Raw genomic sequence first — 24,810 nt, 5'->3', positions numbered from 1 at the left:
AAATAGGCCTGAGATCTCGGGATACGAATGGGTTTATTTCGGAAGTAATAATAGTAATCATTTGAGTAGCACCATCATAGTTATTGATAACCGTAGCTCAGGTTATACAACTATCAGTACTAGCCGTCTAGAGGTACTCGAGAAGGTCGCTTGGAGGAAGTTAGCGTTCACGAGGTCTACATTATTCTACAGGTACTTCGGTACGCTCTAAAACAATTTAAACGAGTAAATTAGAGAGCTATTACCCAGAAATAAAACGATATCAGAATGGGGGGAAAGAGAAAAAACTAATACAATAAAAAGAAATCGGTATCAAAAATCCCCTCGGAGGTCAAAGAACCATATCCCAAGCCATGCGCCACGCTCGTAAATGAGAAATCAACTCAGAACGGCCCCAGTTCTGCCATGCATAAGAAAGAAAAAACCACCGTCACCACCGGACCGCAGAAGCAAAGAAAGAAACCCAGAAATTCAGCCCCGCCTTAAAGGTAAGGCATCCACAATGCGTCGCACGAAGCCAGGTGCTGAGGATTGACAGCCTTGGAGATCAAATCGATCGTTGTCTGGTTGGCAGGCAGGTTGCCCTCGGGGGGGGCTGGCAAGGCTGACGGCCCGGTTGACAATAATGTCGCTATTATTATTAACCAAGTCGCGTAGCTGTGGGACAGGCAAGGGACTACGATGCTGGGCAGTGGCCCAGAACATCATCTCGTCGCGGACGAAGATACTGAGTTGCTGCTCCAACTCGTGGCGCGGTTCCGTCAAGCAGCGAGAGATTGCCATCAGTGCACAGGCAAACAGACCTTCCGTAGCGAGAGGTCCGAGCAGGACTTGAATGTTCGGCGTGAATCGGAACGGCACTTGCTCGGGGTTGAAGAAGACTGCCTTGGTGGGGTTGATGGTTGGAATCAGCTCCGCACCCCAGATATCGCCCGTCGAGCGGGAAATCAAGATCTTATTGGGATAGCGGTTGCCAATGTGCATCACATAGGTCATGAAAGCAACTGCTGCATATTGATAGGCAAACTGCCGACGGAATAACCAGAAGTCGGCGAAGTTGGGATAAGTCTGCTGGAAGTATTGCTGAACCACGGTGTTCGGAACCCATTTCTCTTGGATTGCTGTCAAGATCTCCGTACGAAGGATCTGTTGCTGATCAGGCGTGCGCTGAGCAAGGTTAGCTATTTGTGCTCCTGGAAAGGAAACTGACTGACAACTCACATTTTGCTTTGTCTCGGCTAAGGAGCGCATACGATCCATTGTGAAGAGTACAGGATCATCCTTGTTGAAACCAACACGTCGACAGTAGTCCTCGTAGATGCCTTGCATAGAGATGTATGAGGAGTCGTCTCGAACCAAACGGATGTGCGGCGCAAGGGGAACCATCAGAGGAAGGTGGAAGTAGAGGTTGCGACGCCGGCTCTCCTTACGCTTCGCCAACAAGCCGTTGAAAATTCGGAAGAGCTGAAGAATACGCTCTTCGCGACGGCAATGACGTGCAGCAGGGTGCTGAACAGCAAAGGCATGAATACTACCGTCGTGACCACGAATCTTGAGACGACGATGGCAAACACCAATGCCGCGGACAAGGTCCACATCAGGAAGGAATCGGTCGATGCGGACGAAGTCTTGGTTCTTGTCCTTGTGGAGAAGATATTGCCCGGGAACTTCAACTTCATCAAACTTGAGGAAGCGGAATTCGCTAAGATGTGGCGAGTAGCTTTCCAAGAATCCTGACTGGGGACGACGATCCAGCTTTTCCTCAAACTTGTCGCGCCAGCGACGCAGCTTCTGAATGTACTCGTGCATAGTGGGCTTCTTGGTAACGACATCCGCCTCGAATGACTTGCGAATATGCGCTGGAAGAATTGTTTCCGCAAACCGAGTGATGTTGGCTTCAGTAGCAGGCGGCAGTTTGAAATCTTGGGCATATGAGCCGGGCATACGGCCCACATAGGCCAGTCCATCGTTCAAGAGAGCCACGATGAGGCGGTAGGCATCCTCATCAGGAGGGCACTTGAAGTTCTTGTGGATTTGGTCAACCATTGTCTCCATGGACAGCGCAAGAAGTGGGAACGCGGTCTTGAGGCCAGACATGATCTCGTCCGAATACTCCCAAGGCTTCTTAAGAGCTTCCTTCTCGGGCTCTGCGGTCGAAGATTCTTGGTTCGGCTGCTGTGGAGTTCCGCTCTGAGTTGGACCTTGCAAATGAGCTTGTTGTGGTGTTTGATTCGCGGCTTGACTGGGGCTTTGGCTCGGCCCAGGGCGTGGTGACGCTTGCACCTGATTTGGAGGTTGAGCAGGAGATTGGCCTTGCTGATTCTGGGCGGGTGACTGATTTGTCGGCAGATTGGCGGCCTGGTTGGCAGGCGAAGCGCTGGGACCGGGCACACTAGTCGGGGGCTTCTGGGCCGGCGACGCCTCGCCATTCGTTGTGGGTTTACCACTTGGGGAGGAGTTTTGCTGCTGCTGCTGTTGCTGTTGCTGCTGGCGAGCGCGGTTAAGTTTCTCCTGCTTCTGGTCATGTTGCTTCTTGATGGCCAACATATCTTCCCTGTTAGTACGAAGGAGGAAAAATAGAGCCTGCGGGTACAGTTTGGCGATTTTCACGAGCACGGCCTTGCACAGTCGTGCCTCGCGGTGAGACAAGCTGGTGAGCAGTTGTGGAATGAAAGTGATCCAGTACCAGACCGGAGTATCACCCTTGAAACTTTCGAACGCGCTTGCAATCTTGCCCTGGTCGTTATCCAGACTAAGGAGCCAAAGGATGCGACTAAGAAGCTTCCGAGACTTAGCACTCTTGTAGAGACCGGCCGCCTCAAGGTAGCAGCTGACTGCGTTGCTTGCCAGTTCGTAATCCGTGGGGTCGTTCTTGAAGCGTTGATCGCTGTATTGTCCCCATTCAGACCAAGCCTTCGCAAGGCGAAGGTCGTAGTAGAGAGCAACACCAAATGCCTCGTTGGCCTCGTTGGTATGGTCAAGTTTGGCCAAGAACATACCCTTGAGAGTGTAAAATTCGGCCTTCTGTTGGGGCCCAAAGTAATTGAAATTGGTGTTATTGATTACGTCTAACCCACTGTTCAGCTCCTTCGGGTTCTGGTAGTGACACTTCGCCTGCTCTCGCAACTTGAGGAAAGCCTCTTGGATTTCGATGTTGGGCAGCGTGTAGATGCGACTGAGCTGGTTAATGCACACCTCCGGCATTTGATGCTTGCGAGCGACATGTGCGAAACGATTGATAATCCAGGCAGTCTCGTGATAGCCACGATAGGCGTATGAGTTGCTGGCGACGTTGTTGGTCTGCGGGGAAGAAGGCTCAAATATGTACCGTTAATGAGCTGGAAAATATGCTGGCGCCAGGTAACAAGATCTTGCCAAGCGTTGATGTCGTCCCAAAGATTCGGGAGCCGGTCCCGCCAGGTCCCTAAGAGTAGCTTCAACTCAGCTGACTTGGTATCCAGATTCCTTTCGTTGGTCTGAGCCAGGCTACCGCAGATATGGCTAGCATCGTGAAGCTCAACAAGTAATTGGAAATGCTGCAAAATTGGAATATGAGCATTGGTGATGCGCTTGGGCAGTTGGAGCCACTTCCGAATAGCAAGCTGAATGGAATCATCGCAGACGGTATTGAATTCTTGCATGTTTTCCTTCTTGACATGGTACTGGAGCAAGGCCATAAAGGCCTGGAAGAAAGTGCGCCGCGGTGTAGGCGCATCCGAGACCGACTTGATCAGAGATTCCAGTTGTTCTCGGTTGCCCTCGCTCTGCCAATTTTCGATGTTTCTCCAAGCGGCTTCCAGCAGCAAGTCGTTCAAATTCTCATGCTTCGCGAAGTCGCTTAAAATCTCCCATTGTTGAAGCTTTTGTGCACAAATGAGCCAGTGATCCTCCCAAACAAAGTATTCGCCTTGCGAGAAGGGCATTGCTCCCGAACGAGCTTTTATTTGGGCGTTCTCATACAGCTGCTGAGCCTTGTCCCACATTCCCTGCTGTTCGTAAGAGAGAGCGGCGTTGGTCTCAACAAACTTGCAGCGGCGCCGCCATGTGCCGTAGAACATGTCGTCCTCTTGTATGCCAGCATAAACTTCGACTAGTGCATCGAGATTGCTTTCCCGAACAACGGCAGTGTCGATAATTGGATGGATCGCACTCTCCTCGAGATAAGTTGCCGCAGTATACCAAGCATCGTAGGTGCGGCTCAGGAATTTCATCACATGCGGAGGGACCTTAAACCGAGGAGTGGCGCGTACGGCGCCTTCAAGCAAGGCTTGTATAACGTTCGGTCGCTTGTCCACTTGTCGCTGGTGATACTCACGAGTGAGTAGCGTCACCATACCTTTCTCGAGGTCAATGCGATCATCCTTCGACAATGTAGACCAGAAAAGTGGGAACAGTGTCGTCCAAAGCTTGTAGGACACGGATGCATCGGTATGCTGGAGCTGACAGAGGGGCTCTAGCAAGTCACGGACTCTGACATCGCCAATCTCCGACATAAAGCGCCTACGCTCGGCGACAAAGCTCTCTAATTGGTTGTCAATCATAATATCCGCCTTTCGGGAGTCCTTCTCTCCAGCAGAGAAGAGGAACGAGAGTGGGTACATGGTGAAATCAGAAGGGTTTAGGCGAGCAGAAGTACTCATGTCAATAGAACCGAGAACCAGATGCGATGCCTGGGCGAGCCAGAACGAGTCCGCCAGTGTATCCCAATTCTGGCAAGTGAGCACATAACTCAATCGAGAACTTGCGAGGCGAGTCAGACTGCGATCAAAGATGGTCATAAAGCGGTTACGCATCTCCACGTCCTGCGCTCGTGTTCCAATCAAGAAGGCATGCTCTAGCCTGACGGTCAGCTCAGTGCGAGTGATCTTTGTGTCCTCGTAAATGCGGATGACAAGGTCAAGAAACTTCTTCAGCATCGTCGGGTTGGGCCGTGATTCGAAGAGCAGCATCTTATGCAGAACAGCCGTCTTCTCCTTCAAGGTTGGCCATGACTCGGTGGAATGGAATATCCAAGACTCCGCCATATCCAGGACCTTAGTACACAGCTTGAGGTCTTGCGATCGTTCGACAATTGAAGCCAGGACGCTAAGGAAAGGACGACGCTGGTCACCAAGATGGGACATGCGCACGGAGATCAACTCGATCGTCTTGAAGATGAGATCCACTCCGATCTGGAACTCTTGTTGGTCTGGAGCACCCTCGGCAGGCTTGGTACCCTGTTGAAGCGGGGCGCCATTTTGGGTAGAGGATGCTGCTACATGCTCCTTCGCAAGCTTCTGTGAGAAGGCCTTCATAACAGCGGGGATATGAGGGTCTATCTCGGCAGGCTTGATCTTAGACAGAGTCCAAAGGGTGTTCAAGCTGGACACATAATTGCTGGCTGAGAGAGTTTCCGTGGCAATCGCGGAGAGATAAGTGGCGAATTCTGACGGCGAGCTTTCAGTGTCCATTGCATCTTCCTCATCAGGCTGATCGTCAGGGATAGCTTCCAGCACACGACGAACAGGTGGTGGCAGCTTTGGGGAAATGTCCATCTCATCCTCCAAGCCGTGGAGACAATCCTGGATTTCAGGGTTATCAACCTTCAATGGCTTCTCGAGAAGCTTCTGGATGGTAGGTAGACGGGCGGTGATCCATTCATTGGGCTTGGCCGCAATGAGGACCCGTACGACTTGGATGGCATTGACCATTGGCGTGATCTGTTTCTCTTCTGGTTTGTCCGCTTTCTCGCCTGTCAAAATAGGCTCTGTAACCTTCTGGTACAGGTCAATATCCAAGTCACCCCAATACTCAGGGAGAGCAAATTTCGAAGCAAAGTCACAGCCTTGGTAATCATGTCTGTGGAGGGAGCTGGCGATTGCTTTGAAGCAGCCAGACGAATCTGCGCAGCCGGGACAGGAAAGCGCTCAGAATTCGAGGTGATGAAGGTGATAAGGTACTTGATTAGAGCAGCACGAAGCTCTGACGGTACAGTATAGTCGGAACCACCTCGGCTCGGGGGAGGTGCAAGGGCAGGTGACGCCGAAGATTCAGTTTCATCCAATTTGCGCTTCCTGGCATTCGGAGACTCCAAAGGAGTAGCATCGTTAGACTGAGCCCTCCGTTCTTCCCAGCGCCAAACGAGTCCAATGAGATTCAGGGCCAGCTTTTTGCTATCATTAGAGGTATTATTGGGAGGTCCGGCAATTTTGATCAGCGATGGAACGATCAGAGGCACGTAATGCTCACGAGACTCGTAGAAAAGCTCCGGCTGTCGAACTAAGAATTGGAAAATGCTCATGACTTGTTGGAGATTGGCAGTCTCCTCGGCCAGAATACGGCGAGGCCACTTGGCCCATATGGGGTACCGTGCTTCAGCCCCTTGGTTTCCTGCAGTCCTACTGGGGAGAACGGGAGCTAAAACATCCAGGGCCTGCGTCACGAGAGCCCTGCCCTCGTTCTGGTGGGCTCTCAGCAATGCGACGTATACTTGAATCACAATCTTGAAGGGCGTCTCGTAGTGCGCAATGAAGTAACTGATGAGAACATAGGCACCATACTTGTTGATGATGTCTTCAAGCCGAATGTAGTTCCAAGCAAATTTGATGATGTCCTTGCGGGAGTCCTGAACAGTCTGATGGTGGTACTTGATCAGAAGGGCTGACAGCTGCAGCAACTCCATGCGTGAGTGATCAACTCCGGCTTGATTAGATTCCTCGCTCAGATCAACCAGTTGGGGTTTCCACAGACGACTCTGGATAGACTCGGTCATACTCTTATCCATAAGCTTGGGGGTATTGGGAGAGCTGTTCCAGGTCGTCTGGACATCCATTGCGAAGATTGGATTGACCAGGTTGCGGAAAGCATATGTCTTTGTCTTCTGTGAGCAAGCCCGCTGGCCGTAAAGATCGAGACATCGCATAATGACAGAGCGGCGGTAGTCAATGGATTCATTCGTGATTATGTGGCCGTAAATGAATTTAGGGAGAGCAAGCGTGCGCTTCAGTTCATCCGCCGAGAGGCCATCGATGACTTCAAACAAGAAATCAAGGTCATGCGCTGCTTCACCAAGGTATGCTGTGAAGATATCCATGAGCTGATCCTCGGCCTGCTCGACCCGAAGGCGCTCATCTGGTGGCAGGCTATCAGCCCGCAGCTGCCGTTCTAATTCCCGTCCTGATGACAGGAGCTTCGCCCTCAACTCCGGGTGAGAAACCAGCCATTTCTTGGTTGAGGCGAATGAAGATACGGAGTGGGCAACGTAAATCCCGTTGATGGCAGCGGTGTGGCTGCCTTCTGATGAATTCTGCCCGAACGCGATGGACAAGTAGTTATCGGTGTCTTCTGTCACGGCCTTGCGTATCGTCTCACTCTCGGGGTCCGCCAAAATTTGTCCGAAGAATCGTCCGAAGCGTTCGTCCTGGAACCGAGCCAAGAAAAATGTCAAGCTTTCCTTTGGATACCGATTGAGGTACTTGACAAGAGGCTTTCTGAAGGGGCTATGTGATGTGCGGCGAAGCTTTTGTTCGAGGTCAAGTACTTTGTTCACGAGATGTTCCATGAACGATGTTGCGGCCGCAGGGAGAAGATGGAAGATATTGAAGATAGCTGCTACGATCTTCATCGCTGGGTGCTGCTCCACGAGGCTGAAGGATACCTTCTGCAAGATTGAGTCATCGGCGATTATCTTCATGTGGTCTAACAACCGAGCGCCAATCTCAACCTTGAAATAGTTAGTTAGCAAGGTCAAGAGCCGAGCAAGCCCGTCAAGACCTGCAACGCTCAATCGCTTAGGATCTTGCAGGTTCATGAGGATCGGCCGAAGGCCATTCTGCAGCAGGTCCTTGGGCAGTTTGTTGGTCTGAGTGAGAACGTCTTTCAGTCCAGCGTTTGCAGCTTCGATCACTTCAGGAGATCGTGAGTACAGGGACTTGAAAAAGACTGAGATGATGCGTGCCCGACTGGTGTTTTGTGGGGTATTAGCGAATTCGGCAAAGTTCATTGCCATCGACAGAAGACGCAGGCACGCGACACGCAGGTTCACAATCATCTCGGCATTCTTGAACTCATTCGGCTTGGATGCAAGAGACTCATCATCAGCGTCAGCAAGAGCCAGAGACTCCAGCATCAGCCGGTTCAATGGTTCATTGAAAGTGACGATGTCATTGTGGAGGCTCAGGCAGTAAGTGATGGCATCTATGAATCCTATTTGTGTTGGGAAAGGCAAAGCGCGCAGTGGCTTGTTGAAAATCGATTGGAGCAGACGGTCTCGCACTGGGGAAATGAGTTCGTGCACCTCGCAGCCAAGCTCGTCTTTCAACGTGGAGAAGCATCGGCGAGCAGTCTCCCGAACATGCTTGTTCATATGACCGAGCTCAAAGACCAAGTAGCCGCAAAGAGCAAATAGACGACTCTTCTCGTTTTTCAGGTCATCCTTCGGAATGAGCTTGCCACACTGCTGGAGAATAATAGTCATTGTGTCTTGAGCCTGAACTCGTGTGGCAGCTGGGAGGTCCGCAGGAGTGTCTTTGATGATATACATTAGAGCCCGAATGAACTCAACATGGCGCTCGTACAGCCATGAGTCCCCAAGGTCCATCTTGGTCGCGAGAATGTTGATTCCCAAGCTTCCACCCGCTTTGGAAAACCATTCCTCACTGTGGCAGCTGTGGCAGAATACTCGCCCAAGATGTTGGAAAAATGGAAGTTTGGATGCCCTCTCCGGAGCTCCGAACATCACAATAGCAGAATCCTTCACAACTTGCATAGCTTGCTCGGCTGCTTGGCGAACATGAATGTTGTCTGAGGCAAGGCTCTCAACGATTGCATCGGCCAGGACACGGGAGTCCATGTACACGGGGCCTTCACCGTGGGCCACATCGAATGTTTTGCGACTGTGACGAGCTTGAGCAAGAGCCCGGCCGACCTCAACAATTGCGAAGTGCTTGCAAACATCCGTAACGAAAGAAGTTGCTGTTTGCTCGAGATCCGGGATTGTCACAGCAAAGATGCAAGCCTTGAGGAGCTTCTTTACGATAGTCTCCTGCGCCACCTTCTTCGGAATCGAAGCGGATCGCTCTGATTTTTCCAAGATATCACTCATAGCGTTGGCCTTGCCTTCAAAGAGATCATTTGCGTGCAAGCGGATCAACGAGGCCAAATCGTCTGGAAGATTCTCGAATCCGATCTGAAGTTTGAGGTGGGAGCTAAGCATACGATACGCCTGCTGCTTGTAGTAGCCGTCTGATGCTTTCGCGGAATCCGTCTTAGGGATCTCCATAAGCTTGCCGATGGCAAGGTCGATGCCAATGTCAATGGGGAACGGACGCTTATCACTTGGACCGATCAGACGGACATCAAAGCTTGGGTTGTCGTCGGAGTATTGCTGGAAAGTGATCTCGGGAGGGTGGTTGAGGAACTTCCTATTGCGACCACCCAGTTTACCAAGAATGCGCATGGTAGTGTGAGCATGGAAGTGGTTGTAAGGATGAGGTCGCAGGTGGTCCCAGAGAGCAGTCATGAGTTCATCCATGATAGGAGCCATGATCGGGTCAAGATAATCGGCGGTCAGATTGTCCACACAAAGCTCGAGGGTTCGCAGTCCTTGGCCGACAAGTTCAGAGTCTGCACGAAGTGCAACCACGATTGGGCGCATAAGATAGCTCAAATGAGGCAGGAGATGGCTCAGCCTGGCTGGAACTGTCAATGTGAGCTCCACATAGAGGTCTCGCTCTTGAGGCTTCCGAGCAGCAAGCAGAAGATTATTGAACGTCTCAAGAAGCATCTCAAGTAGGGGAAGGATTTCCTTGTACAGAAGCTCAAAGCGTCCCCCGCCAATGCTTCGAAAGAGAGATCGCAACAGCAGGAAATAGTTCATCGGCTCCTCTGCAGTGACCGATAACTCGATACACTGGGTCACGATCTTTGTCACATGTGGGTGGAGCACCTGTTCATTTTGTGCTGAGAAGAGCGTGACGGCCATGAAGGAGAGCTTGAACATGCGCAAAAGGATCTTAGCCTTTGTCATGTCTGAAGTTCCCACTTCATCAATGCGCTCCATCAAGTACTGGAGAACCATTCCCGAAAATGCGGGCGAGGTAGCTTCACTGGCGAGAAAGAACTGCGGTAGATGAACCAATGCACCATGCTCAAACATGAGCTCGTGGAGATAGGGGATCTCTGAATGGAAGACTTCGTGGAATGTAGCCGTGTCGATGCAGTGGAACACTGTGCCAAAACTCTCTAGAAGATCCTTCTCTTCGCGGAGCATAGGTGCAGTGTACTGGCTGGCGAGGAAATCGAATGGAGACGAGTAGCTCACTTCAGGGGGCGCTTGGTCTACACCATAGTAGCGGAAGACCCTAGCGCCCTCATGGAAGAGCTTCTTGATAACGCGCACTTCCTCGGCATTGTATCCGTAGGATACCTCGGACCAGTTGATTGGAACGCTATTGGGGTCGATTTGAATATTCTCTGGGTTGCAGTTCTTCAACTGGTGGAAGATGTTCTTCAGTCCGCTGATAAGGTTCCTGAATAAGAACAAGTTGTCAGATACCGGGTCTCCGCCTCGGTCACGAGGACTGGAAGTCTTGATTGGAGAAGCAGAGAAGATATCGATATCGTCCCAGTCTGGAGGCTGATCTTTATCTGCAAGATAGTTCTCAGGCGACGGCTCGGTATCCTTGCGAGATTCCTTGTATGTCTTTGAGACCTTGACGGCATTATTGAAAGAGTGGTTCATCGAGGCAAATTTGTCACCGATTGCGTCCAAAATCATGATAAGAAAGTACCGAGCCTCACGCTTGTCTTCTAGTTTTGAGATGCGCTCTGCCATGTTTAACAAAAGCTTTGCGCTCATAGTCTGGAAGCTGGTTCCGGGGAAATCGTCATGAAGATTTTTGGTGTAGACCTGGACAGTACGACGAATCTGGTCGCGACTCAGATGATCACGAACATGGTGGATAAGGTCCGCGAGCATGCTATATGCCAATGGACGCATAGTCTCATAAACGGTGAGGCCATCCCCAATGAGCGTACGTTCGTCAAGCAATTCGTCAATCTTTTCGAGAAAGATTTTGCGGTAGTTGAAGTTGATGATGTGCCGGATCGCAACAAGCAACTCCTTTCTTGCTCCGGACTTCTCTCGTGGGCAGTCTTGAAGGAGACGTACCACCACAGATGGCAGAGTAGGAAGGAAATCTTGCAGCTGATGGGCATACAGACGGAGGAGATACGCCAAGAAACTCATCGTCTTAACTTGAGCCGTAATGAATTCTCCAAAAGCTGCCCGGTTCTTGATCTCCTTGCAAACTCCAGTGAACACCGTGCCTTGCGCAGCAGCATCCGCGTGGGCTTTTTCTTGGGGCTTCGCCTGTAGAAGCAGGATTGTCTTGATAAGAGGCACGAACAGCTTGACGTTTGCTGCCACTGAAGCACGGTGGGTCTGGAAGATTGAAACCACGATGATAGGACACTCCGCGAGTACTTTGAACGACTGCATGCCCTTCAAAATCACGTTACTTCCTTGTTGCTCTGGGCCGAGGTCGGATACAGAGGTCGCAGGCGAGCTTGGACGGGGGGACTGGAAGTTCTGGCCACCGGTGTTGGGTGTCGAGGGCATGCCGGATGGGGTCGCTTGGCTCGGGGTGTCGAAAGTATCTCTGACTACCTGCTCCATGGTCTGGAACATTTCCTGGATCAATTCCAAGAAAGCCTGTACGCGTGTTGCAGTCACCTTCGCCTGATTCCGCTCCAGGTCCATGATGGTCTTCATACACAGAACCGCATTGTCCTCATTCTCAATGCGTGCAAGGTCCATAAGTAGGTCGACCATATCAGCAGCATAGGCTTCGACTTCGGGTGAGGCGGTGGGCAATCGGTGAAGAGTCTCGAGGATACAATTGCGAAGTTTCTAAGACGCGTTATTTCTTGGGTGCGAAAAAGAAAAGAGGACGCTCGCACGGTGCACCTTCGAACGTAGCTGCCGCGGAGCATTCCCAAACTCACCTGCTCAAAGGAATTATTGAGAAAGACAGGATCGCCTTTCAGGATTGTTTTGAAGACCGGCCATAGTTTCGAAAGGAAAATAGGGTAGTTTGCGCCTGAGCATAGCGGCTCGATGCTGTCTCGTAGTTCAGTCGCAACATTTGCTCGCAATTTTATGTCTGCAGTAGGGAACAACGTCAGGTATGTCGCGAGAGAGTGAGAGCTTTTTTTATGTGAGGCGAAGACATACCCAGCTTCTCATCACCCAGCTTGCTGGCGTAAATGTCGATATTGCGTTCCATGGTGGCTGTGAACAGGCACCTCGAAAGGGCCAGTCAAGCGAATGAAGAATTCAGTCGCGGCCAGGCCCAGTGGCCGGCTGAGAGCTTTCTCAATGTGCGCAGTATTCTCTGTTCAAAGTCGGGGTAACATGTGCAAGGTCGGGGTGGTCGAAGCTTTGCGGACTAGTGCTTTCCCCAAATTGATCGGAGACGGGAAATGGATGGTGAGTGAGAGGATCGTTAAGTCATTTAATTGCGCGAAGAAAGTGAGTGCCAGATTCAGAAAAAGGAATGATTGAACGGCATGCGCAAGCAAAAACAAAGAATCCCCAGAGTGAGAGAGGTGGGGGGAGGAATTGAATGGATGGTGGGAGCGACAAACCTATAGAGCCTAGAAAGCAGCAAAGCTGGGGAGTCGCGCCTGCCGAATTTCCCGGCCCTAACTTTTTCCGGTCCGTATCACGTGGTCTTATCACTACAGATTAGGAAAGGGTGTGTATCTAGATCCGCCTAGTGTCCATTGGATATCTTCCCATTATAGATTGATACTTGAAGAAAATTGACTGGAGCTATATCATCTAGCTTGAGGCTTACAATGCCAGTAGCTTCTAGAATTTGCAATAAACCCTAATTACTGGGTTCTTGTTACGAATCTATACACAAAACCATACGGACCAAGGCGATGTTATCTCCCCATTATTGGTCTAAACAAAAACTGGCAACACATAGAAAAGCCACCGACCCGTTGGGCCAGCAGATGGAAACGCCATTCGCACCCATTTTCCATACCCGAACATGGTTCTAAGACGTGGTCCAACTGAAGAGGTCCACTCCATGATGACGACCTATTGCGCAGGTTGATCATGGAAGGGGAAATATCAGGAAATCCATGTACACAAAATAGAGGAAAACAAATGATCAAAAAAGAATTGGACAAAGGGGGAAGGCACAGGGCATCAAATCCCGGGCAGGAGCAAAATCACACAAAGAAACAGTTGCAGCCCGTATTCGCTATGCCATGTTGCAGAAAATAAAACGGAAGACTCATATCCATCGCCTACCTCGAGAGCCACACTTCCGAAGTGTCAAGAAAAAAAGGTTCATTTAGTGGAATTGCTGCGATGCAAGATCTGAACATTGGTCGCACTTGTACCGCCCACCGAGCGACGTCGTGGCCGAATTTCGCTGCCGCTGCCGCTTCGTCGTCTCCGAGTACCACGGATGGAACCACGGCGTCGTGTCTGGACCAAAACGGACGTTCCCACATTAGAATCACGCTGGCTGTACACGGGGAAACGTGGTCTCTTAGCAAAAGACAAATATCAAGGGCAGAAGGAAGTCAAGTTGCCAGATCAGGGAGAGGAGAGGCGCAAAATGTACGAGGTGAAAGGGGAAGGGTACATAATGGATAGCATGTGATGAAATCAGAGGTGGTTGGGACTCACCGAGTTGGGGGTTCCCTCCCGAGCTGGCCGATCCTTGGAAACTTCGGCTTCCTCCTGGATCTTCAAGGTGTTCAGCCGTTTCTGGTTTTCGTTGGTCAATGCCTCGACCTCATCGATGGGCTCAGGCACGTTGAGATTGGGAGCAGGTGGGGAGGAGCGCCATTTTGTTTCTTAGCCTGGAGTTCAATCACTTCCCAGCGTTCCTTACGACTCTGCTCACGCTGCTCTGCGCCGTTCTGGTGCTCAGTGTAGTCATGGGAGCATTCATCGAACAGCTGAGGATTGATTTCCATGAACATCTTCATGGCATTATACACCATGCTGTGAATAGTTCTGTCGAAATTGTAAGCTTGTGCTCGATGACCAATAATGCTCATTTCCAGGCATACCTATTCCAATGGCCCTTAGAATTCTCGTAGAGCGGTGCAAACATTATCGGAAGGATAGTCTCAACATTATCACTAACGAGATTGCAAAAGTATTCATTGTTCCAGAAATACAGAGCACGCTCGGCAACCTACACAATTAGCTCATTAGGCGGGGTTCTCCAAGTTTTGAAATGCACTAAACGCACCTGGAAGTGGGGACTGGCGACCGACTTCGCCAGCTGGTGGAACAGAGGCTCCTGAACCTTGGCGAACTCGGCAGGGTCCATGACTTCGAAGATATCCTCAACCTCGTTCAAGTACATGACTTCCTTGGTACTGTTTGTCTTGGGCCAGTACCGCAGCAACCCAAGCACAACCTTAATGTGTCAGCATTTGAGGGATCTAACCTTAAAATTGCGTTGGCTTTTGAGAGACTTACATCCTCAGTCAAAGTAGAATCCTTTTCCAAAAATTGCACAATGCAGTATGCCAATTGGGGGTGGTACATACTGAGACTTTTCACTTTGTGCATAGGAAGGAGAACTCGCGTCAGGAAGAGCTTGTGCTCTTCCTTGAGTGGGAGTGCAAAACCATTAATGATGGACCCCAGAATCTCCAGCAGCTCAGCAATACCATTGTGCCGTTCCGTTTCGTACATGAATTGGAAGAAAACGTTGTTGATGGATCGACGGATATATGAACGCAGGTTGAGGAATTTACCGTAGATTCGGTGCAGCGTTGTCTTGAGGAAATCCCGCTCCCGGGGGTCTTCTGAGTCGAACAGATCAAGCAGCTAAGAAACGAGGTCAGCTAACGTCTGCTACAGTTATAAACCAAAACTGAATGGTGAAAGTTACCTGAAGCACAAATTGATGGTCAATATAAGCCTTCGCAATGTTTGTGTTAAAGTCCTGGCTCTCGATGAAACGCAAGAAAAACTCATAAACGACCTGGATATGTGGCCAGGCCACCTCCAGAACAGGTTCATCCTCTTCGGGATCAAACGCCTCCCCTTGAGGAGTCATGGGAGGGGGAATTGGACGGAAAAGGTTCTTCGCAAACATCTCGACGACACGGGGGTACATGGGCTCGGTGATGACGGACCGGTTATTGGCAACGTAATCTAGAAGCTCATGCAGAGCAAGTCGTTTGATCTCTTTTGACTTCATATCAGCCGTGGGATCATTGAAGTCAAAAATAATGTTGCACTGGTCGATCTTCTGCATGAAAAGATCCTGGCGTCGGTTGGGAGCCACTTCATGGAAGCCTGCCAATTTTTCCAGCTCTCTCTGGCGTTGGTCGGAGATATCAAATCGCGACGAGTGTTGACGCTTTGGAGTCCTAATTCCTTCCGACATATCTTTCGGGGTGGTTTGAAGGCGGTCGAAAACATGAGATTTCCTGGGAGGCGCGAGGTCTCCAGGCATGGTTTCGGCGGCACCAGGGGGAGGGACGTGCTATAGTGACCGCGGCATTAGCAGATGTCAGGATGGGAACGACCGGTACTACGGTATGAACTTACGGGAGCGCTGGGGCTGATGATCACACTAGGAGCGACCGGTTGGCCCTGTCGCGTCGGGGTTCCCGGGCCATTGCTGGCAGGCTGACCAGCGCCTTGGGGTATGTAGTGTTGGACTGGTGCACCACTTCCGCCCGCTGAAGGGGTACCAGCCGGTGAGGCATTGTCAGGCGATTTGTTCCGAGGGTCGTTCAAAGAAGTCGTTGACGATGTCGGGGTGCCCTGGTTCGGGGAGGTGGACTGTTGTGTTTGATGGATGCCAAGGGAAGACTGGCTTTGGGATGCGGAGGTGGAATCCTTCTTCTTCGATGACTTGTTGCCATCCTTAGCCCGCGACAACTGCTCATGCTATTAAATTGAGAAAAGAGAAGATCGTCAGTATGTCTATGAGCAAGGGATGGTCATGGTCGCCTTTGTGGTGGCGGCGGGGGTCAGAGGAGAGTTGGGCGTGCGGTGAACACAACACGATACCAAGTACTCACCACTCTCTGTCTAAATCCCTTCATTTTCGCGCCTGTACAGACAGCCACAAGCACTCCACTGGGTTCCTCGGTACCAGCGCAGCTAATCGCTACACTCTAGCCAGGGCGACTCGGATGGGGCCACGAGGGGGTCGAGCTTGCGGAATCGACCTAATAGAAGAATGATGAGCAAACCAATGTCACAAGTGCATGCAGGTAGTGAGAAGCATAGAGTTGAACAGAAAACCGAAGGATTTAGATTGGTCCCGCTCTTGCTAGGAAGACCGAGACGCAATGCTGCCACCGGTGAAAGCCCCGAACGGGCCATGTCGCAGGACGCGCACGGGGCGGACATCTCAAGTGATGGAGTGAGAGAATTGGAGAAAGGAACGAGGAATGTCCAAGGCGAACTAAGAGGGCTGGTACATACCACTGTGACACACTATGAAACAATTGGTGTTGCTGCGTGGAAAGATATCGTTTGGACAGCGCAGGTGTTGGTATGAGATGGGGTTTCGTCCGGGATCGCCGTGTCGCTTAGTGGCAGGTCAGGAGCGGGGGGTTTCGAAAGCGTCAGGGCCACTCGATTGTAACCCACCATTAAAGTCGGGGTCAAGAGATTGTTGTCTTGAATAAGACAATAACAGGGCGTGGGTGGCGATCAGTGGTGTTGACAGCAGGTTTCGTGGAGGGGGAGGTGAGAAGGTGATGGTAAAGGGAAATGTTCCTCTCCTGGCTGTGATAGCGATTTGGAGTGGGAAGCGGATTTGTCCAATAATATTGCTATCGCCTATTGTCAGAAATATTATTTGCACTTAATTCTTAGCATGAACGGGCTGTAGCATTTCTATTTCTAGGGAAAATTTACACAGTGACCTAACTATTATGGTGACATCGACAGTCCGCCCAAACTCACGCTGTTATTTTGTATGCATTTCCCACCTACCTAGGTAGTTAACTAACCTGGGCAAAGGTACAAAATATTATGTCATATTGTCACGTGTCGTTTCCCATGAGCCAGAAGCTCCCAAGGCCCAACATTGGCTATGTTATGCCCGGCCTGGGGAAATCTCGAGTTCTTGATTTTTCTAGCACTCCAATACGTTAGTGAGTCTTAAGTAATTAAGTTGTTCCTCCTCCCTTGGGTTATCCAAATTCAACCTGCCCGGGAATGAGCACGGTGGCCGACTCGGACCCCATGACTCTAGCTCCGGAGCAGGTAAATATATCTACATAAGCATCGTCTATGAGCGGTCCCAGTGACAGCATATTGTCTTCAAGTCCAAGCTTCACTGGCGAAGATCATCGCATTTCGCAATACACAGGTCCTAAGGTTTGAGAATGCTACGAGTGACTTTAAAGGGAAAACAAATTTAGTATCAGAATAAAGAATGACAGGCTTCTACTAAGTTTGAATACGTTCTCAAAGTCGATGAGAGCGTGACCTCAAACTTGTAAGCCTGCAGAGCTAGGGGGCATAGAGCGTCCGTGCAGCAGAAAGATACGATTTTGGTTTTTTGTTTTCGATTTTGGTTATTTATTCCTCATTCAAACTTCCCATTTGCACAACCCACTATCATGTCTTCAGCTGGAGTTTCTTGAACCCACATCTTTTTCCCTATTGCAACGAGTACGCTGAGTTGTGGCGGGCTGTAGTGGCAAGCGCGCCACCTTATCCGCATGTGGGGTGAAGGTTTGTGGAGAAGGCACGAAATTAAACGAAGGACTAGGCTGTCAAGCCGTTCAATAAGAGCAGCTCTTGAGGCAAGGTATACATAGTAGGTAGTTCATGAGGGGAAACTAATGCAACAACTGCAAATATCTTAATTCTTAATCAGCTGTCAAATTTGGCTACAGGTACCTGGCGCTTGTTGGTAGCTAGTCCCTTGCAATGTCGCGTGAAAGAAATATCAGACTTTGTCATTGTAAATAAGAATCGGGCTCTGTGTTGGAAAGAGCTCGTTTCTCTTCCATGGTGAAGGTGGAAGCTCCGGGTTCCAGGGCTCCCCAGGGCCTTTGGAATGTTGCTTAGTCATCATATACCGATTCGCAGCATCTCGGAGTCAAATGGAGGCACGGAACATCTAGGCGGCAAACTCGACACTCAATGCATATTCTGTGATTGAATGTAACATATGACGCGCTTGATCAGCCTTCCAGGTCGCTGAATCAAGTGCTACAGCCCTAAAAGCAGAACGGAGCACCCTTGATCCCCGCCGTCCTTATTCGCCTTGCTCACAGCCGTTGGGTACAGAGGAGGCGATATATTTACGTGGCCCAGACTGAACCTGCTCTTGAGACTCGGACCACATAACCCGGCCCATCATGGATGGTAACCGTGAGGCCAGGACGGCGCCTTTCCATCATATTCCACCGCGTCGCCTTGTCAGTGTGGAGCATCCAGCAGTGATTCGCAACCTCGACAAAGCGATTGACACTCTGCAAGGAGATACGGGTATGAAGAGGGTTCGTAACTATTCATCTCATTACACCGTTTCATCTTCACATTAACTGACTTCGTTAAAGATTATGAATCCCCCCCAAACCAGATACTCCAGCAAATCTGGTGTTGCGCCCAGAGGATTTCATGTGCCGGCCTTTGGTGTCATCTAGCGTTGCTTCTAACAACGTGCTTCTGAAAGTCACTGTGCCCAAACGAACAGGCCGGAAGCGCAAGCGGGGCACAGATGAGCCGTTCAGAGATCCTTCGCCCGAGGACACCGGAGAAGAGAGACCCTGGAGACGCACCTCCCAGGATATTCTCCGCATGCTCCAGGACAACCCAAATCGATATACGGTTGAACCAGTAGGGAAGGTTCAGCGTACTCATATGTTCCGGGGCATGCCAGACTACGTATTCTCGAGCACTAACAGCGAGTTCACACAAAGGTTCCGCGAAAAGATCATGCCCTACAACTGTGAGTATACTAATCATCGAATGGTACACTCTCATGCTAAGTTGGCAGTGGAAAAAATGAAGCAATTCGATATCAGTCTGAGCAAAGGTGCCTCCAAGAACGCCGACCTCATCCCACCACCTTCGTTCACCCATGAAACCGTCCCATTTATTTACATGTGAGTCTTCACATCTGTCAATCGTAGCCCGGGGAAATAGCTGATAGCATCTAGGTACCACCAAAATCCTGGTATCAAACAAAAAATGGGCGAGTACGGCGAACTGGTCACATTCAACACCCAAGCCGCCGCTCCAGTCCGAAGCCACCTAGTCTCCTACGACGTGAAAGAAGTCCCATCCAAACCAAAAGACACGCTCCCACCGATCGAAAAACTCCCTACCGTTCTCCGCACCACTATCGAAAACCTCAAGCAACTGTTCGAAGAGCGCCCCGCCTGGACCCGCCGCGCTTTACGGCCCTTCCTCGAAAACGACGACCAGCGCTACATGCTCCGCCATGCTATCCCCTACGTGGGCTATATCTTCCGCTCTGGGCCCTGGCGCGACGCCATCATCAAACTAGGGCACGATCCCCGCACGTCTCCGGAGTGGCGGCACTATCAGACCTTCATGTTCCGCTTCATGCCCCAAGAATCAGACTTAACGCTCTCCCGCGACGGCGGCACAGGACGTCGATACCAAGCCCCACGCGTGGATATCAGCACGGGCGAAGGATTCGAGACAGCGACGTCCTACGTTTTCACGGGGAAACTGCCTCTACACCGCGATGGCCGGATCTGGATGGTCTGCGACATTGAGGATCCTGTCGTGAAAAACATTCTCTACCCTCCCGATGAATTCACCCGTGGCCCTGAGAAGCGCCCGCACGTACGAGAGGAATGCGAGGCGTCTGGCGATGGGTGGTTTGGGAATGGCACGACGGCGAAAGTCAAGGTCATTATGCGGAACAAGATCCAGGCGCTACTTGACGGGTATGAGATGGATGATGCGGATTTCGAGAAGATTGCTGCACTGCCGGATCGGGCGGATACGGAAGAGGAGATTACGAGGCTTTTTCAGGTTAACATGGAGGAGTGCTCGCCGAAGGTTATTGCTATGGCGACTGATGTGCGGGCTGCGGCAAAATCGGCGCCAAAGTGGAAGAAGCCCCAGGACGGTGGGGAAAGAGCGGAGAAAACAATCAATGGTAGGACGAGGGAAAGAAACAGCGAGAGGGCGAGGGAGAAGGCGCGGGAGAGCCGACGGAAGGGGAGAAGGACCAGGAGCTCGATGTGGAGCAAAGTGAAGGCGAGGAAGAGGAGATCGAGAGGGCCGAGATGCTTGAGGACCAGGTCGCTGCGGCGATGGCTGCGAGGGACGCGGCCGAAGCGGCGGCCGGGCCTCAGTCTGAAGTCGAGGGTGATTATAACGATAATGAAGATGAGGATGACGAGGAGGATGAGGATTCAGATGATGATGACGATATGGTTTGAACTGGACAATTGATCCACTCAGGCTCTACTATTAGGCCTATTCTGCGAATACAAGTCGCATTTTGATATCTAATAAAATGAGATTACGGCTTAAACGCTCTCGCGTCATCCCTAGACCTAGGAAGCAGATATGGATCATCATCCCAGCTTCTTATTTGGCTATACTGCGTAGGTAGACTTTGATATAGAAGATTGATCATTTGTTACTATCAAACTAAGCTACTCTGGATACCGATCTGAAAATTCGAAAAGCCAAGTAATTGGATCAAACAGACAAGACGCAAAGACTTTCCGACCCAAATGAAAAGGGTATTGAGATGAGCAAGCCGACACCGCACCAAAACACGAAACGCCAACAAATATTAAATGTCATATACCATAAGTCGTAATCATAACGCCATACAGACCCGAGGACATACCGAGCACCGACTGAGAACCACTGAGACGCCATACTGATGCATATGCAATTGAGAAGCCAGAGGAGAAATCCTAGTTGAACTTGGAATCAAGGGCTTCCTCAGAAGCTTCCATGGCGTCGGAGGTGGATTCTTTGGAGGATGGCTCCTCAGGGGACTTGGGAGTCATAGAAGCCTCCAGCATAGAAGCAATGGAAGTAGTGATGGCGGGAGGGACAAAGGTAGAAGCGGAAAAAGGGGTAAGACCGGAGGCCTTCTTGAAGGGGACACTCTCATGCTCATCTTCATGGACAAGGGCAACCGAGAAGGCATTGCAGCCTTCCGGATAGTAGTCCGCGGCATCGAGTTCGCCAAGCGGCGCACGATCCTCTTCCATCTTCGGGGCCTTGCGAGCCACAACAGGCGCAGCGAGGGAGGTAGCTTGGGCAGAGTGGGGAAGATCAATCCCTAGCTCGGCAGGAGGCACGTTCTCCTTTCCGCGGCTGTCAGCTGGGGAACCTTTACCCTCATCGTCACTGATATCCAGGACGCCGGTGGAGTGTTGGAGCAGATTGGTCATTTCTTCTTGTTCGGAATCGACGTAGATATCAAAGAACCACGAGGCCTTGGCCTTGGGTTGGGGCTTTGGAGGCGGTGCTAAGGCGGCTGCAAGGGAGAAAAGGACGGGCAACGCTGCGCTTAGCAGACTCTGGTCGGAGCTTGGCAATGGCGGACCGGCGACCGAGGGTCTTGCTGGTTCTGGGAGGGGTGCGGCCAGCTGGCCTGGGCACGGGAGCGGATTTGGGTGTGGAGGGAAGCGTCTTCACTGGGGTTGACGTCGACAGACTTCGGACAGAAGCTTTGGGATCGCGGGTGGTCAGGGCAATACGAGAAGTCTTCAGGGGCTTCGGGGAGCCCTTGGAGATCTCGTCATCATCGAGAGCGCGCTTGCGCTTGGCGGAGAAGCTTTTTGAGGAAGGATCGATGTTCTCGGAGTCTTCGTCCATGAAGATCGAGTTCTTTGCGGAAAGAGCAATGCCTGCGGGGATGTCAGTGATAGTTCGGACGCCGCAGGCTTTAGACGACTCAACGTACCATTTTGCACATTTTGCCGGCTGAGTCTGGATCGCATGAGAGGTTGCATCGTTGGAGTGTCCAGACTGGCAAACGGCTGGCGTGCAGGTAAGGCGAGAGCAGTCATGGTGAAGGGGGCGGCTTGGGTTTGTTTTGACACGCTAAGTGGGGATGTTGAGCTATGACAGTATGGGAAGACCGAATCGCCCAAGCACCAAACGCCCCGGCTTAAGATAGGATTGTGTGTGAGGAATAAGATATGGAAGTTGGGAGGATTTTATAGACACTTTAGGGTGGCAAGGTAACGGTCGGAATGTGGATTGTGAAGGAGAGGCGTGAGGTGGACTTGAGGAGGCACTACGAAGGAAGGACGAAGGCTGCTGTCTTAAGGGAGGTGGATTGGCACGATAGGATAAATGGCTTTTAAGAGACACCCCCATAAATGTCGAGTAAGGAGGGCATGAGGGACACGAAGAACTACTTGTATTTGGAGATCACGTCCTTGTAACTCCGTACTGCAGTAACCATACCGAACGAGCGTGTCGCGCGTTCATGCAGGAAATGCCGCCCTCCCATTCTCAGGTGGGGTCCCCCTTCCATCGGGAACCCTGCGATCTATGGAACACGGGTTTCTTTCTTGAATAGCAGCCTCAAGCTGTTCTCTAGACCCCATAGTAATAGCTCAGTGACGAACAATTACTTGTCTTCAAAATGAAGTGTTTCTTTTAAAATGGTGGATCGAGGTGAATGGGGTCTTTTTCCGCGTCGCGTCGACACGCTACACGCTTCTACACGCTTCGCGGTTCCCCCCCCCCTCACGTCGGTATCAGAAACCGTATTGCCAACTCATCACGGCTGAGTCGGCTTGAAACGTGAGGTGCAGATGCAGTGGTTAGAACGAGGTCTTCTAGCTACTGGCCACTCAGACTCGACACACTGCGGCTCACTGGAACTCCTCCCCAGTGAACCATCCATGGCATCATGCGGCATGACTGACTCGCTCCAAGATCTGTGGACAACGTCGCAGAAATGCATGAATGGCGGCAAAAGGCTGGGAGAAGCCCCCCCGAGTATTCACCTCGGGGTATTTCCCCTCGTGAAGCATGGACAGCCTCCGTACATACTCGACGCAAGCCCTGCTGAAAGGAATCGAACGATCAGGCTCGTGAAGGGACGCCACCGCCCCTCCGCACCTGCATGCCGGCCAAGGTTATTAATATCGTCCTTGGCTCAGAGCCATTCATTCAGTCTTCTGTCGCCGCACGGAGCCCTCGCAGCATGCTCGATTGCCTCCAAGGGGCAATCTCAAGGGTGATCTTCTACTACCGAATGGCCTTCATTGTAAACCATTGGACTTAAGGATCGTGGAACTTTACATTGCAATGTTCCCCCCCTGCAATCATGCTTCACCATATTAATACTAACGCGAACTATGGGTCCCGATGCATTCGATCGAGACACCCCCGTGAAGTGCATTTGCATCCTACAAATCGGAGTATTATCTCGTCAAGCCTAGAAGCCCAATGTAACCTGGCATAATGGTCTATCTTGTATTCGTTCCACATTAACATGTCATAATTTTTGCAACGTCTATACTTCATTCTCAAACGGTATGGAATCCATAGCGCCCTGTCGTTCCACCGTGCGGGCGGATGCCTTTGCAGCAGTGCGCATCGCGTCGTCCATGAATGCCTTATAGCGCTGAGGTTTCTCCACATCCGTGATATCATCTCCTGCCTTGCCATCCAGGCGCCGCTGCTCGCGCCATCGAGCCACTGTAACCGCATAAGCACCGACAAATGTATCACCTGCCGCCGTGGTATCCAGCACGCGAGACGCAGGTGCCGCGGGCACCTCGTTCGTGAAGCGTTTCACTCCATCACTGGGCCCTGATGATCCGCCATCTGTAGCACTGTACCAGACACCCTTCGCTCCCAGCGTGATGAGCACATAGCTCACCCCGAGTTTGTGGAAGTACCGCGCCACCTGCTCCTTGCTGTCCAGCCCCGCCGCGTCCGGAACAACACGTAGAAGCTGCTCTTCCGGCGGCGACATCAACTCTGCCTCGGTTTCATTGAGGACTAAATGATCCACCGCCTCGTACACGTCCTCTGGAAGCCCGCCCGGCGGCGCAGGCGCAGGGTTCAGCATAACGTCCGGCCCGCTCGAGATGCCTCGTTTCCCGGCAGCCCGGCTGGCCTTTTTGGCCTTGCTGATCTCCCGCAGAACTCCGATTGTCGTCTCGGTGGGTATTTCTCCCTGCATCACGATCACGTCGGGTACCGGCGCCGCGAGTGCGCTGCCTAGGACCTCCGCCGTGGGCTGCATGCCCGTGTAATTGGCGCCGGGGTTGAACATGATGCGGTTCTCACCGCCAGCAGACGAGTCGACCACGATCACTGCAACGCCGGTGTATTGATCCTCGAGTATGCGCACGCGCGACGTATCCACGCCGGATTTCTCCAGCGAGGGTTTCAGCAGCGCGTTGAAGTGCCCGCCGAGAGCTCCCACGGCGCCGACCATCTCGACCTGCACGTCGCTTTTGTCATTGAAACCCTCCGAGGTAGGTTGTGATCGGGACATGCGGCCACAGGCCACGGCCTGGTTTGCGCCTTTACCACCTGCGCTGGTGAAGAAGGAGGTCGAGGTGATGGTTTCACCGGGGCCGGGCACACGCGGGGTGACGGAGACCATGTCGGCGTTGAGGGAGCCGATCACTCGGACGAGGGGGGCCATGGTTGTAGCTCTGTGCTTGGGGATCGGGGGAATTGGCTGAGGAAGCAAGAGGATGTTGCCTTATCTTCACCCTAAGAATGCAAGAATGTGTTTATTTCCAAGGTGGTTTCTATTCTTGACTTGCTCCACGATAATGCTTGTCCCGGCGGGCTACTCTCTGACGTATCCGGACGGGACT

General features: G+C 51.5%; 5 protein-coding genes across 5 annotated transcripts; 1 reads left to right on the top strand and 4 right to left on the bottom strand.

Moving 5' to 3' along the window:
* Nucleotides 1-471: 471 nt before the first annotated feature.
* On the bottom strand, nucleotides 472-12,266 carry N7468_007903 (histone acetyltransferase TRA1; the record flags this gene model as incomplete). The annotated part of the gene is made up of 6 exons (XM_058477199.1): nucleotides 472-1,167; nucleotides 1,222-3,300; nucleotides 3,366-5,789; nucleotides 5,822-11,890; nucleotides 11,986-12,143; nucleotides 12,215-12,266. 6 exons carry the CDS (start codon nucleotides 12,264-12,266, stop codon nucleotides 472-474), a joined length of 11,478 nt encoding a protein of 3,825 aa, XP_058327544.1.
* A 1,403-nt stretch (nucleotides 12,267-13,669) lies between these two features.
* Nucleotides 13,670-16,083, bottom strand: N7468_007902 (protein phosphatase 2A regulatory subunit RTS1; the record flags this gene model as incomplete). The annotated part of the gene is made up of 8 exons (XM_058477198.1): nucleotides 13,670-13,860; nucleotides 13,911-14,023; nucleotides 14,080-14,207; nucleotides 14,265-14,435; nucleotides 14,498-14,851; nucleotides 14,916-15,515; nucleotides 15,581-15,925; nucleotides 16,060-16,083. The coding sequence occupies 8 exons, from the start codon at nucleotides 16,081-16,083 to the stop codon at nucleotides 13,670-13,672; spliced, it is 1,926 nt and encodes a 641-aa protein (XP_058327543.1).
* Nucleotides 16,084-18,363: 2,280 nt separating this feature from the next.
* N7468_007901 (transcription factor TFIIIC subunit TFC1) lies at nucleotides 18,364-20,427 on the top strand (the record flags this gene model as incomplete). The annotated part of the gene is made up of 5 exons (XM_058477197.1): nucleotides 18,364-18,493; nucleotides 18,588-18,956; nucleotides 19,005-19,113; nucleotides 19,168-20,062; nucleotides 20,146-20,427. 5 exons carry the CDS (start codon nucleotides 18,364-18,366, stop codon nucleotides 20,425-20,427), a joined length of 1,785 nt encoding a protein of 594 aa, XP_058327542.1.
* Nucleotides 20,428-20,916: 489 nt separating this feature from the next.
* On the bottom strand, nucleotides 20,917-22,023 carry N7468_007900 (uncharacterized protein; the record flags this gene model as incomplete). Its single annotated transcript, XM_058477196.1, is given in 3 exon segments — nucleotides 20,917-21,488; nucleotides 21,508-21,861; nucleotides 21,918-22,023. 3 exon segments carry the CDS (start codon nucleotides 22,021-22,023, stop codon nucleotides 20,917-20,919), a joined length of 1,032 nt encoding a protein of 343 aa, XP_058327541.1.
* Nucleotides 22,024-23,486: 1,463 nt separating this feature from the next.
* Nucleotides 23,487-24,632, bottom strand: N7468_007899 (ribokinase; the record flags this gene model as incomplete). The annotated part of the gene is made up of 1 exon (XM_058477195.1): nucleotides 23,487-24,632. The coding sequence occupies one exon, from the start codon at nucleotides 24,630-24,632 to the stop codon at nucleotides 23,487-23,489; it is 1,146 nt and encodes a 381-aa protein (XP_058327540.1).
* Nucleotides 24,633-24,810: the final 178 nt, after the last annotated feature.

The sequence above is a fragment of the Penicillium chermesinum genome (assembly GCF_028974085.1).
Source record: "Penicillium chermesinum strain IBT 19713 chromosome Unknown utg000006l:1.0-2335141.0:1.0-2336784.0, whole genome shotgun sequence".
In the NCBI taxonomy this organism is placed as follows: domain Eukaryota; kingdom Fungi; phylum Ascomycota; class Eurotiomycetes; order Eurotiales; family Aspergillaceae; genus Penicillium; species Penicillium chermesinum.
The sequence above is the reverse complement of the archived record's forward strand: the minus strand, read 5'-3'. Positions and strand labels throughout refer to the sequence as shown.